The 14,786-nt window shown below is 46.3% G+C and overlaps 2 protein-coding genes across 8 annotated transcripts in view; one reads left to right on the top strand and one right to left on the bottom strand.

Moving 5' to 3' along the window:
* Positions 1 to 6,625, top strand: part of UBE2E1 (ubiquitin conjugating enzyme E2 E1) — a 76,393-nt gene extending 69,768 nt beyond the window's left edge. Inside the window, exons 4-6 of the mRNA XM_057545031.1 lie at positions 3,037 to 3,169; positions 4,702 to 4,849; positions 5,832 to 6,625. Coding sequence (XP_057401014.1) covers positions 3,037 to 3,169; positions 4,702 to 4,849; positions 5,832 to 5,929 — 379 coding nt within the window. The 3' untranslated portion in view covers positions 5,930 to 6,625. The remainder of the gene's footprint in view (positions 1 to 3,036; positions 3,170 to 4,701; positions 4,850 to 5,831) is intronic.
* Positions 6,626 to 8,417: 1,792 nt separating this feature from the next.
* Positions 8,418 to 14,786, bottom strand: part of NKIRAS1 (NFKB inhibitor interacting Ras like 1) — a 63,957-nt gene continuing 57,588 nt past the window's right edge. For all 7 annotated transcript variants that reach the window (XM_007173869.3, XM_007173867.3, XM_057545027.1 and 4 more), the window contains one exon: positions 8,418 to 8,948. In XM_007173869.3, coding sequence (XP_007173931.1) covers positions 8,706 to 8,948 — 243 coding nt within the window. In that variant the 3' untranslated portion in view covers positions 8,418 to 8,705. The remainder of the gene's footprint in view (positions 8,949 to 14,786) is intronic.

Below are 14,786 nucleotides of genomic sequence, written 5' to 3'. Positions count from 1 at the left end.
GTACTTGATTCTTGAACTCTTTCTCCATACTTTTTTCTGAACTTTCAGAAAGGTTCACACCCGAACTGAAAGCTGATTACAAACAAGTAGCGATCTTGATTTGGATTTCTAGCTGTATCACAGGTGACAAGCGGAAATGTTAAAGCTTGCGTTCTCAACTGGTTGTCCTACTCCCAGTAACCTGTACAAGGGGGTCCCAAATGCAGACCACCTGCTCAAAGGTCCCCAGAGGAGCTTTTTTAAATACATAGATTCTCAGGTCTAAGCTCAGGAGGCCTGGGCTTAAAGGTCAGGAATCTGTAATTTTTAAAGTTCCATAGATTATTTTGATGATGAAATTTCTGTACAGTCATAAAATCTGCTTGTAGTGGCATGTTGTTAGACCTTTGTTCTTCCTTTATCTATTTTCTGTGCTAAGGGGCCAGCAGAATTGGGCCTATGCGAACATGTCCCCGCCGGGGTTGGACTGACTTTACTGTTGTTTTTTTCTGGGTCCCTTAGCATCACCAGGCTGACTGAGGAAAAGAGTATGGCTGCCGATGCGCTGGTGTTTGGATGGCCCAGCTTCTGCCCTTGGCCTTGGCTCCTCCTCTGTAGGAAGAGGGGTTTACAGTACACGATAGCCTCTTGCCTTTAAGTCTTAGATACCGTGAGTCCTTACGCAGTTGGATAAGAGAGAATAGTTTGTCTTCTTATCCGCAGCCTCTGTGTCAGTCTCGTCTTCGTCTGCTTAGTCCACTTGTCAGTTAACTCCAGTCTGGTCATCAGGTATCATAGCTGCATCAGCCATGGTTTGTAGACTTTCTGTTCAAGTACATATGCTGGATGCAAACATATAAGCAGGTCAGCAAACTTCAGATGCCCAAGGACCAGTTCTAATCTCAGGCTGTGAAGCAGCAGCAACCAGAGTTGTATCCTTTCACTTGGAGGGGTTACTGCATGTTTTTAGAGGGAGGGGGCGGGTTAAGAGCACCCCCTACCTCGCACCTTGTGAGAACTGTGGTCAGATGCTATGCAGAATCGGAAGTCGTCTTTTTTTTTTTTTAAACTCGAAGATTGGTGTCTGCATATATACGTGTGACTTAATATTAGAGACAGGGTTAATTAAACGAGTTCTCTTCCCATATCTGTCCAGTGTAAAACAGGTTTTTAATAGTTGTTGGGAATACCCATCACAAGGAGATACTCAGGGACCACAGTATTTGAGCCAGTGGGAATAATCAGATAATTGGAAACGGGGGTGATGGCTGCCATTTAACGGGAGATGACTGTGGGCCTGTCGCTCTGCAGAGATAGTCATGCCCCCCCCCACCCCCACAGTATCAGTATTTTAGTTCTCGGAACATTGCCGTGAGGTGGGTGCTCTAAGCTGAGTAAGTCGCTCGAGGTCACACAGCCAGTAAGTGCTCCGTGAGCGTCTGAACGCTTTCTACCTCTTGACCAGTTTGGGCCCTCACCCTCCCCGTTGGCCCCTATCCTTTGTCCGCGTCTTCTCCCTCCTTTTCTGCCACACCATGTTTCCCCCGACTTGTTTCCTTCTGGTTCTCTTTTACAAGCTCATGCCCCTCACCTGTGTTGCTGTCGTTTGTCCCTCTCCAAATTTCAGGTTGAAAGAGAAAAGTCTCTGGTGGGTTTGGGGAAAGTATAGGGCCACAGGTAGGTTTTCTCTTTTCCTTTTTTTTTTTCCTCTCCCTTCCTCTTCACCTCGTCTTCCTCTTAGAAGGACTTGAACCCCATCTCTAACCAGTTAGCAGCGGGCATGTTGAAGACAAGCAGTTCTTGTCTTGTGCGTTAGGGAACCTTGGCATTTAGCATCTGCGTCGGGCGTGGGCCGCCCGTGAGTGTCGGGGGGGAGTGAATCCAGTTCACACCATACGTTTGTTGAAAAGAGCTTTGCCTGCTCTGTAGAAGTTATTCTGTGTATCCACTGGGATCTACAAGCCTCTCCAAGCAAAGACCTTTTGTGGTTCGGCCAACACACACTGCTGTCCTTGAAGCGGCTGTTGATAGTTAGGCTTGAGCGTCTCAAGTGAAGCCGTGTCAGCGGAGCCGTCCGCGCCGTTACCCGTTACCCTTACCCCTTACCCGTTACCCTTACCCGTTACCCCTTACCCGTTACCCTTACCCGTTACCCCTTACCCGTTACCCGTTACCCCGCGCTGCAGGCAGGTCTGTCTGCATCGGCACCGAGACCGTCGCACAGACTTGCGGTCTGCTCTCTCGGTAGCGGAGCCTTAACGCTTACTTGTGTGGGCAGATGTGTTAGCTAGCCTTCGGAGGTCTTGCTTGTGTTTTTGTTTGTTCATGTGCTCGAGTACAGAGCACACTGTGAGCCGACACAGCGCCGCGCAGCAGGGCGCTATGGGGTCACTCCGCGTGAGGAGCGCCGACCTCACAGGTGCGGGTGGCTTAATGTGTAGAGAGAGAGAGGACCTGATTGTGGAATCCGATGTGTGCAGCAGTGAAAACTGAATGACTGGTAACCGCGTATCTTCGTCCTCCTCCGCCTCCCCCACCCAGCATGGTTTCTGCTGTAAAGAGAACTGCAATCCTTTGGACTCCTTTCAGGGTAAGATTATGGAGAAACAAGAACAAGGAGGGAGAGCCCCAGTCACAGGGTCAGAAATGAAGCTTTGCTGCTTAAGATGGTCCTCGAAGATGATGTAGCCATGAGCAAAACTTTGTCACTAATTTAATGAACTCTGGTGTGCTGAGAGGTGTTTCTCTTTTTGTAAAGTATCGTTTACATTTTCTTATGATGTGTCAAGGAGAGGGTTTGAGAAGTGAGGGGTTTCTTGCTTCTTCACAGCTAAGCGGGCATAGACTGGTTTCAGCGTCCCTTTTTACCGTATACGTGACCTAAGGCTTGTTGGAGGCCTGCATCAGAGGCGTGTCTGCAAGATACCTGCGTTCTGTGGAGAGAATCCACACACTGAACGAAAAGGAAGGAGAGGCGACCTTTCCCCCTCGTGGGGACACACTGTAAAAATGGGGATGTCCCGCCCTCTACTCACCGTCTGGTGTGTTATTTCACAGCGCTGGTCCCAAAGGCGACAACATCTATGAATGGAGGTCAACCATCCTTGGGCCTCCAGGGTCCGTGTATGAGGGTGGCGTATTCTTCCTTGACATCACTTTCACACCGGAATATCCCTTCAAGCCTCCAAAGGTAAGAAAGTCCCCCTGATTTACGCTAAAGTTTACATACTCCCGTGGAAGATTATTCAGGCTTTTAAAATTGAGTTTTTAATCGCAAAAAATAGATTTCTCTTCTATCTTGACAAATCTCTAAGTACACTTGAACATACACAAAACACTTCTTTGGGTTGACTTTGCCTCTTTTGGCAAAGACCATTTCTAAGAGTAAGTGCTTTGTTCTGATGGGGCTTAAAATCCTGCTGATATTTATAGGAGCATCGTCAGCAGCCTATAAATCATCCCCTATTTCCCACTCGACAGAAAAAGTTTCTGAACGGATAAAAATGGTGTCAAAATATCCACGCACTGAAACAATTAGAGAATGTCCTACCAAACCAAGCCTTGGATTCCGCTCCTTGTCGTCTTCTGGTCTTGTTCAGATCCTGACCCCAAGCTTGGGCTTTCTCGTCTAGGATGGGCAGGGGTTGCTCAGTCACCGTCTCCTGTAACACTCAGCTGTGATTCTCATTCGCCCAGTCGGAAGGAAAACCTCTTCTTGGGGATGGGGTGGACTGCTAGGGAAAAAGGTACAACTGCAGCCCAAGAGGTGACTGCAAGTCTGTCACTTTAAAAAAAAAAAAAAAAAAAAGTGGTAAAGTTGTAGGGTTTTTTCACTCTGGAGTGATTCAGTGTATTTCACAAATAAAAAGTAGGAGACCAGACAAAATAACCCAGGTTCGTGGGGCTGATGTTGACTCGTCTGCTGCGGTGGTCCTTAACCCACTTCTGGCTCCTCACCTGTGGAGATTCTGTTTAAAGTGAATTCTGTGATTTAGGTAGGCACGACTATCTGCAAGATCTGATATAAAGGTCAGAAAAAGCAGAAACAGACCTCATCTTCAAATATATTTTTCAGCCTTTTAGGTGTGTGATCATTGTTTGCTAAGCACTTTGTCTTTATGTACCCACTGTGGTGTTTGAATGAGATTCTAAAGCTTGCTTTGAGGTCATGTAGTACTACCAGCTAACACAAGAGGTCAGCAAACAACTAGCTGTTCAAACTTGGAAACGTTTGGAAAATACTTAATACATTAAAACTGCTAAAAAAGATGAATTCAAGAACGATACAGGGAACTATATCCGATCTCCTGGGATAAACCATAATGGAAAAGACTATTAAAAAAAGAACGTATATATGTATAACTGAGTCACTTTGCTGTGCAGAGATCAGCACAACATTGTAAATCAACTATACTTCAATTTAAAAAAAAAATATTGAGGTTACCTTGCTTTTTGTTGATGCATATTACTTTTTCAATGAAATTGAAAATCCCTGAGATTGTATCAGTGAGCACTTTCTAATCTCAATTTCGTGAAATAGTCTCTTACCCTATCTCTTATCAGCCTTAGTTAAACTGTTTTAAAAACAGTTCACTTTTTAAGAAAACCAAATGTCTGTTTCTTTAAAAGTTTTAATTAGGACCATTTTATTGAAAAGGCAATTTAGTAAAAAGTTTCATCGTTTGCTGTTCAGATTTCGTTTAACACTGTCTTGTTTTTTAGGTTACGTTTCGGACAAGAATCTATCACTGTAATATTAACAGTCAAGGAGTTATTTGCTTGGACATATTGAAAGATAACTGGAGTCCAGCACTAACCATTTCTAAAGTCCTTCTTTCCATCTGCTCACTTCTTACAGACTGTAATCCTGGTAAGGTTAATAATTCTTTACCTTGTTTTATTCCTCCTCACCTGGAAAATGGTTATTTTCCACTTAAACTAAGATTTTCTAAAGATAAAGTTCAGATTTTATTTTTGTACGGGCTTTCAAGGGACAAAAACTCATTGCTTTTCAAAGAAAGTTCTCATCAAGAGTTCAATCTACTAGGTGAAAAATGCAGCGACTTCACCATTACTTGACGTGTTCTAGCAACAAGGTGTTATAAACTGAAGACTTAAAAAAGATTGCCTTAGGTTTTTACATCTTCCTTCTCTTCCCTTTTTTTCCCCTTTTGCGTGTTTCCCATACAGAAACGGCACGCACACTTGTGAATGTTGAGTCGCCCGCCCTCTGCCTGCGGGTCTGCTCAGCACCTGCCCACAACTGCTTACTGACGTGGCGTTGTTTCCCAGCTGTACACTTAGTGACACCAGACTGTGGTTTCGTCTGGGCCTTAATTTCCTCTTAATTAAAAACTTTTTTTCTAGATAAAGAAATAGAAATTTAATTACTAAAGATTTTATTTAGGTTTCAGAGAAACACTGTACTTAATCGGAAGTACAGGTTTTGACCTGGCAACTTCGGGTCTTGCGGGTCAACAGTGTAGAGAGGTAAATAGCGTTCGCTTGCAGTAGCAGAAGGTCCTGTGAACACAGCTGGGTGTTCACGGCAGTCCAGGGCCTTGCGCGTTCCGTACCCTGACACGCAGGAGCAAGACCCTTCCAGTGGGGGGTGGTTGTTGGGGGAGAGATGGAATGAACTAAGGAGGCGGGGCGGGACCGTTCTATCTGGATCAGGACCCCCCTGCATCCATGCTGTTTTTAAAGTCCGGGAGGAAAAGTATCCCAAATGGTGGAGTGGTTTGATCACAGCCACTCTGTCCATTTCCTCGCAAGCTGTCACTAGCTTATCTGCTGAAACTTAAAAATGTTCTTTTCCCTTCTTCGAAGTAACGTACATTCTTTTCTTCCAGCCGACCCCTTGGTGGGAAGTATTGCCACTCAGTATATGACCAACAGAGCAGAACATGACAGAATGGCCAGACAGTGGACCAAGAGATACGCTACATAAATTGGGTTGTCACAATTCTCTACATTCTTTGTCTGTCACAGAGAGAGCTGCTTATGATTTTGAAGGGGTGGGGGAGGGTGGGCGTTGGTGAAGAGTAGGGTATTTCTATAACAGATATTATTCAGTCTTATTTCCTAAGATTTTGTTGTAACTTAAGGTATCTTGCTACAGTAGACAGAATTGGTAATAGCAACTTTTAAAACTGTCATTAGCTCTGCAGTATGAGCTGAAATGCAGTACAGAGAAGAATAGACGTTTGGGTTCAGTTGCTTGTAGTCTGTAAATCTGAAACAGCTGAATTTGTACAGGTTACACACATGGCCATTTATGTAAAGTCCTTCCAAGACTACACAGTTTTTTGTTTTAAAAAATTGGAATTTGTTTCCCCTTCTTGGAGGGGAACAGTGATATTTAACAGCTTTTAGAGACTGTCATCTCATACATATAAAATGGACACATGGCTGTAAGACACCATATAGGAAATATGAGTAGTTATGTATTTTATTTTATATGCCAGTCTACTTTATTGTGAAAAGATAGAGGTTTGAATCAGGACTTGTGAAAACCTGTAGTAAAATACCTTAAGCTGTTAACTGTAAGGTGTGGAATAGGAGTTGCTCAGTGGATTGGTTCTATGTTGTGGACTACCTAAGTCTGCATTTGTTACTGTGCTAATAAACAATATTAAAACCACCACCTAACGCTGCTGTATTCATTTACTTCCTTTTGCCTTTTTTGTAGTTTCTTTCTTCTTGATAGATCTTTGCTACTCAAAGAGCCTAGAGGTAATGCAGACTGAACGCGCTGGTGTTGTCTACCCAGCACGTGTGTTAGGATTGGTACGTTACTCTGGATCTATCCAACAGCCTTCCAGGATAGGTGCCTTAGAGAAGGTTAGGTAATCTAACTCATGATCTTCCAAAGGCAGAGTTCTGCTGTATCTTCGTCAAAGCATTTTCCAACCTGGAGGCGCTGTGGTGGTAAGTGCGTGCGTGAGAAGTGGGCTCTCGTGGGGAAACACCCCCGCCACAGTGGAGGGAGTCTGGCAGGACCTAGGCGCACACACCTGCTGCAGAGAAGCTCATCCAGGGCCCAGGGCGGAGGTGCCTGCACGCTCATGACGCACTTAAAGAGAACACGGTCACTCTGTGTACTAACGGATCTAAGCTGCATTCAGCAGACAAGCAAACTGCAGGATCTATTATATTATTTTAAAATAACTGTAGAAGTATTTATCCATCTATGTAAAAAAAACAAAAAACAAAAGCTAGAAGCTCAACACCCGGAGAGAAGGCAGGAAATGACCTGACCATATCTGAGTGACAATTGTTTTACCCAAAAAAACACGATGAGAAATTTTAAATAATTCTAAATCGGCTAGTGCGGCCACCATATAAGTAAGTTTTCTATCTTTATATACAGTAGTTCTTGGCTTGCACTCACTGAACTGAGCCAATTGAGTTTACATTGTTTTTTTGTGGGAGGGGGGCCGCACTGGGTCTTTGTTGCTGTGCGCGGGCTTTCTCTAGCTGTGCCGAGCGGGGGCTACTCTCCGTTGCGGTGCGTGGGCTTCTCATTGAGGTGGCTTCTCTTTGAGGTGGCTTCTCTTGTTGCGGAGCACGGGCTCTAGGCACGCGGGCTTCAGTAGTTGTGGCTCACGGGCTCAGTAGTTGTGGCCCATGGGCTCTTGAGCGCAGGCTCAGTAGCTGTGGCGCACGGGCTTAGTTGCTCCGCAGCATGTGGGATCTTCCCGGACCAGGGCTCGAACCCGTGTCCCCTGCATTGGCAGGCGGATTCTTAACCACCAGGGAAGTCCCACCAAGTGAGTTTGAATTCACTGAACTGCACCTTAAAAGTATTCAAGATACTACTATTTACTAGACTTTTTAACAAACATTTCTTTGCTGGACAGCTTGTCTCATACTTTATATTGAAAACTAATAGTTCACTGCTTTCCCGGTCAAAACCACAAAGTAGCTTGCTCCCGACTTTACAGTTAGTTACAATATTGTCAGCTTGCTCAATACAGTCAGCCGTGTTACTCAGATCGTGCCAAAATCGTCAGAGAACCATAGCACAGACTCAGATACCTAACTAACTTGAAGACTACTCCAGAAGGTACGGTATGCCTTGTGGGAAACGGAAGCGTCACTGTCCTTAAGTGTTCAGCAGTTTCCTACAGAAGGAAGAACCAGCTGGAACATATTTACACCACCTACTCAATTCATGCTCAACGTAATGTGAACAAAGCTAAATCATAGGTTTAGCAGGATCTCTACCAGATAAAATTTAGCTTAACTTAGTACCCAAATTGTTTACTGTTTGTGATCCAATTTGGACACACAAAAAACGTCATTTCGTAATCCTAGACATTAGATGAGTGAACTTTGCAAAAACAAAATTAACATTTGAGCAAATAAGTTTGCATAAAGTTACACAGAATGACAGCTTCTGAAACGGGTTAAAGGTGAGGGGAGCTACTCACAGGTACATGTGCATACCACCCAAATTTTATTTTATTTTTTTGACAAATGCAACATAATATAGATAACAAAGGTGCTAATTTTAAGGACAAGTCTGAAACAAGGAGAATGCAAATATATTATTACTTCATGTCAGGCAGCAGTAACTGAATTATAACTGAAAGTGCATTAGATTACTTCCCTAGGGGCTTCCTAAGGACCAAAGGTAGACAGACAGAAACGGCCTGTTTTACATGAGTTCACAGACACCTCGAGGCGGTCACCGTTCAAGGGACAGTTGTGCACCCTAGGGTTTAGTTCTCAGAGCTGGAGTTGCCTTTGCTCCTCCTCCCAGGCAGAGGGAAGCTCGCTTTGCTCTGGGGCTGGGAGAGCTTGCGGGCCAGCAGGGTGAAGGGCTCGATCAGGGTCTTGCGGTCTGTGACTGTCACCTCCCACAGGTGCACCTTCTCGCTCCTGGCCCACCGCTGTGCCACTTCGGCGTCCACCTGTCGCTGCTCAGAAAGGTCCGTTTTGTTTCCTAACACGACAATGGCCACCTGGAAGAAACGGGTAAAAAGATCACACTTTGCCAGCATCGGTTCCTAGGCCAAATGGAGGAATCAAACTGTCCCATTTAACAAAGTGCTTCGTCCAAGCTGACCCTCAGGCGTGAGCTGAAGGGTAAAGGGCATTACCTCGCCCCTCCTCGCTCAGTGTCTCTCCTTAAAAGCGCAGATGCTCTACAGGCTGCTGACTACGAAACACCTGAAGTTACTCCACTCCGCTACGGCTGGAAGACAGACTGGGGAAATCACTATCGAGGGCACAGATAACGGGGTGACTGAAGTGTGTCTGCATTTCAGTTTAGCTCTACCTGCTGTCTGGGAAACCTGCGATACGTACTTGAAGATACAACCACGGAACTTCTGGAGCCGTGAGAGGTCTGTGGCCCTGGGGCCTGAGTTCCTTGAGAACGGGAATTGTTCTGTTCACGTTACTGCTAATCATAGCAAAGTGCCTGACACAAGCACTAAATACGTGTTGAACGTACCACCCAACAGGAACCTTTTACCCTAAATGCAAGGCAATCGATCCTTCTCTCCAAGTGGAGTGCTCGCTACCCCCAGGCACTGTTTCCGGCGACCAGAAGGGCAGTCACGGTCCGCGGGAGGGGAGACGAGTCGTGACCTCCAGATGCTGAGAGAGGGCCTGTAAAGGTACCTGAAGCAGGAGGCCGGGGAGGTGGAGGGCTCCGGGGAGGAGCAGCTCCGAGGGCGGCCTCTGCGCCACGGCCGCGTTCCCGCCTTGGAGACGCGCGCTCCGATGCGTCCGTCCGCAGGCCGGGGCGGCAGGCCGGGGCTCTCCTCCGTCTCAGCAGGAGCCAGCCCTCCCGGCGCTCCTCACCACCCCGTCTCCCCGGTGAAGGTCCCCTTCCCCTTCTGGCCTGGCTGCACGCCCTCACCCGGCCACCCGCAGGGCACAGCGGGTGAGGTGTCCTAGGCTCAGGGCCACCTCCCTAAAAGCCCTCAGGCCGAGGGCTGCTGCTGCTGCCCTGCGCCCCCGGCCCCCCGCCCCCCGCTCCCCGCCGTCGCTGCTCACCCCAGCGCTGGCCCTGGTCACCGCACACGCTACTCCCGTCACGCTGGTGGTGGCTTCACCAGCCCCGGGGGTGACCCTCCCGGGAACCTCATCCCTCAGCTCCTTGACCTCAGAGATCCTAACTGTCCTCCTGACCGCAGCCACTCGCTCCCACGAACAGGATAACCGCTCCCCTCTCTGACCTCCAGTGCGGGAATCCCGCTCCGACCGCTGCCTTCCTGGTTCATCCCAGCGCCCCTCTGCAGCAACCCGACAGCACCGCAGGCACCCACGAGCCCCGGCACTACCGCCTCCGTCTCAGTCCTTCAGCCCCGCTGCTGCCCTCGGCGCTCCCCCAGCCGAGCTGCTCCTCGTTCGCTCCCTCGCCATCATCATCACACTGTAGGCCCCCCGCCGCCACCTCGGTTAAGTTGAACTCTTAACTGTACCTTTTGCCAACACCATTTACCGAACGTGGCCGGAGAAAAACACAACCCCGCTGGCTGGTCCCAGTTCGTAACCACTGACCTCCAGCGCGGTGCTGTCTTCCAGCAGATACATCACGTTCCCGCCACTTCCCCTGTACGGACGGCATCTCCTACCTTGGTCCCCCTCCTCCAACCTCCACCGTTCCCTCTGCCTTCCCCGTCCCACCCTCAGCTGATGTCCACACTACATCGGCAAGAAGACGGGAGCAACTAGAAGGGAACTGTCAGGTGCTTCCACCACCACGTCTAACAGCCCCACCGTCCTCTAAGCCCATGTCCCCACCCTCCTCCACCTGGACAAGGACGTCACTCCATCGGCGGTCCCCTCACCTGCGTCTCTCTGCTGAATCACCCCACTGCATACCAACAACCATCTCTCTCATCTGAAAAACAAAACCTTCTTACACATCCTTCTCCAGCTCGTCTCTGTTCCCCTTCTAGGGGACAATATATTTACCCTTTGACTCAAAACTCTTTCAAAGAGCTACGTTTGCTGTGCTCAACTCTCTCACATCCAGTCCATCAGACTTTGTCTCACTGTTTCACCAAAACTGTCGTTGCTGAGATCTCTCAAGTTACTAAAGCTGGCCACTTCTCGGCTTTTTTGATCTGCCTTTAGTATCTGACATAGCTTGGTCACTTCCTACTTTTTAAAGTGCCGACTTTACTTGCCTTCTGGGACACCCTTATCTCTTGGTGTTGTTCCTCGTACTTCAAAGGCCACTTTGTACACTCCTTTGCTGCCTTCTCACTTCTCCAGTCGGTGAATGTCAAAAGTGCTCTAGAGCGAGAGCATGTGAACTAAACTCTGCTTCTCACCTTGTCCCTCAAGGTGAAAGTCAACACAGAGTGATTTTTTTTTTTTTTTTTGGCCACACAGCATGCGGGATCTTAGTTCCCCAACCAGGGATCAAACATACGCCCCCTACAGTGGAAGTGTGGAGTCTTAACCACTGGACCACCAGGGAAGTCCCAGAGTGACCATTTTAAAACAAGTCAAAAGACGGGACTTCCTGAGAGAGTGTCATGGACATATATACACTACCAAATGTAAAATAGATAGCTAGTGGGAAGCAACCCCATAGCACAGGGAGATCAGCTCTGTGCTTTGTGACCACCTAGAGGGGTGGGATGGGGAGGGTGGGAGGGAGGGAGACGCAAGAGGGAGGGGATATACATATACGTATAGCTGATTCACTTTGTTATAAAGCAGAAACTAACACCATTGTAAAGCAATTACACTCCAATAAAGATGTTTTCTTAAAAAAAAAAAAAAAAAAAAGAAGGGATTTCCCTGGTGGCGCAGTGGATAAGACTCTGTGCTCCCAATGCAGGGGGCCCGGGTTCAATCCCTGGTCCGGGAACTAGATCCCACATGCATGCCGCAACTAAGGAACCCGCCTGCAGCAACTAAGACTTGGTGCAACCAGATAAATATTAAAAAAATAATAATAATAAAAATAAGTCAAAAGAGGTTCAACTTCGTTCACATTAAGGACAAATGAAACTACGAAAATACCATTTCACCCAGAAGAGTCACAAAATCCAAAGCTTTAACCACACATTGCTGTCAAGACTGAAGAAACAGGCATTTTCATACCATTCCTATGGACTAACTTGTCACCATATTTACCTTTAACTCAAGAACCTAACTTCTGCTGGTTGATCTTACAACTCTATGTTAAAATGTACAAGATAATAAATGTCTAAGATTATTCACTGTAGCATAGTTCATGATAGCAAATGACCAGAGAGAACCCAAGTGTCCATCAATCTGAGACTGGTTAAATAAGTATGGTACATCTACCGCCACACAATGAATACTATGCATCAGTTTAAAAAAAAAGGAATCTGAGTCCTGCTATGCAAAGGACTCCAGGATATATTACATGAAAAATACAAGGTGTACAACAATATGCTACCTTTGGTACAACAGAGAGAAAAATTAGAAAAAAATAATGTACATTTCTATTTGCTTGTATTTACATAGAGAAACTCTGGAAGGACGCCCCCACACTAGGAAAGGGGTGAAACATAAAAACAGCATGCTTGAGGTACAGGAAATAGACGGTTGAACCCAGGGGTGGGAACAAGTTCACTAGCGTCCTCTCTATACATCATTTTTATTTTTGAACCATGTGCAACCATCACCCTTTCAATTTTTTAAAACAGACATGAAAACAAGTAAGTGCCACCCAAGCTAGACCCTGCCATCCCTTTGCCTCCCAGCCCGAGTCGCCCTCAGCTCTGCCTCCCCCCCAACCCCGCCCACTCTGGCCTCAGAGCTGCTCCCCAGCACGACACGCTCCCGCCCCGGCCCCTGCTCGGCTGGGGCCTCCACCTGCAGTCCCTCCTCTAGACATCGGCTTGCGCCCTTCCCTCACACCCTTCAAATCTCTGCTGGAAGTCACCTCACCAGGCCTTCCCACACCACCTACAGAAAGCAGTGCCCTCGCTCCCCACTCCGCTTGACTTGTCTTCCTACACTGCATCGCTCCTCACAATACGTATTTGTTCGCTGTCCCTCTCTCCCCCGCCCCCCAGACAGAAGCTTTAAGGCAACAGGGACTCTGTTCTATTGTCTACTGTATTCCCTCCACCTCACTTACAACAGTGCCAGGCACACAGCCCAGTAAGCACCTGCTATCAAAACTACAGTGAGGCAGCACCTCACACCGGTCAGAGTGGCCATCATCAAAAAGTCTACACACAATAAATGCTGGAGAACAGGGAACCCTCCTACACTGTTGGTGGGAGTGTAAATTGATGCAGCCACTGTGGAGAACAGTATGGAGGTTCCTTAAAAAACTAAAAATAGAACTACAGTATGATCCTGCAATCCCACTCCTGGGTATATATCCGGAGAAAACTCTATTTCGAAAAAATACATGCACCCCAATGTTCACTGCAGCACTATTCACAGTAGCCAAGACCTGGAAACGACCTAAATGCCCATCAACAGATGAATGGATAAAGAAGACATGGTACATATACACAATGGAATATTAGTCAGCCATAAAAAGAAACAAAATAATGCCATTTGCAGCAACATGCATGCAACTAGAGATTATCATACTAAGTGAAGTAAGTCAGACAGAGTAAGACAAACATCATATCACTTACATGTGGAATCTAAAATATGACACAAATGAATTTATCTATGAAACAGAAACAGACTCGCAGAGAGAACAGACTGGTGGTTGCCAAGGGGGAGGGGGGGGTGGGGGAGGGAAGGAGTGGGAGGTTGGGATTAGCAGATGCAAACTAGTATATACAGGATGGATAAACAACAAGGTCCTACTGTATAGCACAGGGAGCTATATTCAATATCCTGTGATAAACCAAAATGGAAAAGAATTTTAAAAAGAATATATATGCATGTATAACTGAATCACTTTGCTGTACAGCAGTAATTAACACAACATTGTAAATCAACTATACTTCAGTAAAAAAATTTAAAAATAAGCATTTGCTGATTGTGCTTCTTAAATCCCCATAATAACCATATGAGAAAGGTACTATTATTATCCTTATTTTATAGATAAGGAAACTAAGGCAGAAAAGTTGAGAAGCAGAGCCAAGATTCAAGTACCAAGTATATGAGTGTTCACCGAACTATACTTTTAACTTTAGGGGGGCAGGGAGGGAAATCTGGGGGATACTCCCCAAAATAATAACAGCACTTATCTGTCTCGGTGGGAAAGATGGGAAACAGGTGGAGAGGAGCCTTCATTACTCACCTTTTCATATCTTTTGAAGATTGAACCTTGTGAATGTTGTTATCTATTCACAAAGTAAGTCAGTATTCAAAATAATAAAAATAATTAAAATATCAACAACCCAGAGGTCCGTGAACAGGTGAGTGGTTAAATAAACTGGTACATACACACCATGGAAAACCACCCAGCAAGAGAAAGGAATGCACGACTCATACGCACAATCACCTGGGTGACTCACCAGAGAGTTATGCTGAGTGAAAAAGGCCGATACCAGAAGGTCACAAACTGCAATCCCATCTACGTTAACACTCTTGAAATGACAAGGTTACAGAAATGGAGAACAGATAACGGTTAAGGAGGGAGAGGAGATGGGAGGGGAATGCGTGTGGCCACGAAAGGTCCCACGAGGGGCCCCTGCAGTGCTGGAAAGGTCCCCTCACTGTACAAACGTCAGTACCTCGGTTGTGTTATTTTACTATAGTTTTGCACAGTGTTATTAGCATTGGGGGAAACTGAGTTAGGGATCTCTATTATTTCTTAAAATTGCATGTGAATCTACAATTACCTCAAAATTAAAAGTATGACATTAAAAAATACATAAAAATTAGGT

The sequence above is a fragment of the Balaenoptera acutorostrata genome, chromosome 4 (genome assembly GCF_949987535.1).
Source record: "Balaenoptera acutorostrata chromosome 4, mBalAcu1.1, whole genome shotgun sequence".
Classification (NCBI taxonomy): Eukaryota; Metazoa; Chordata; class Mammalia; order Artiodactyla; family Balaenopteridae; genus Balaenoptera; species Balaenoptera acutorostrata.
This window is presented reverse-complemented; position numbering and strand designations above follow the sequence as displayed.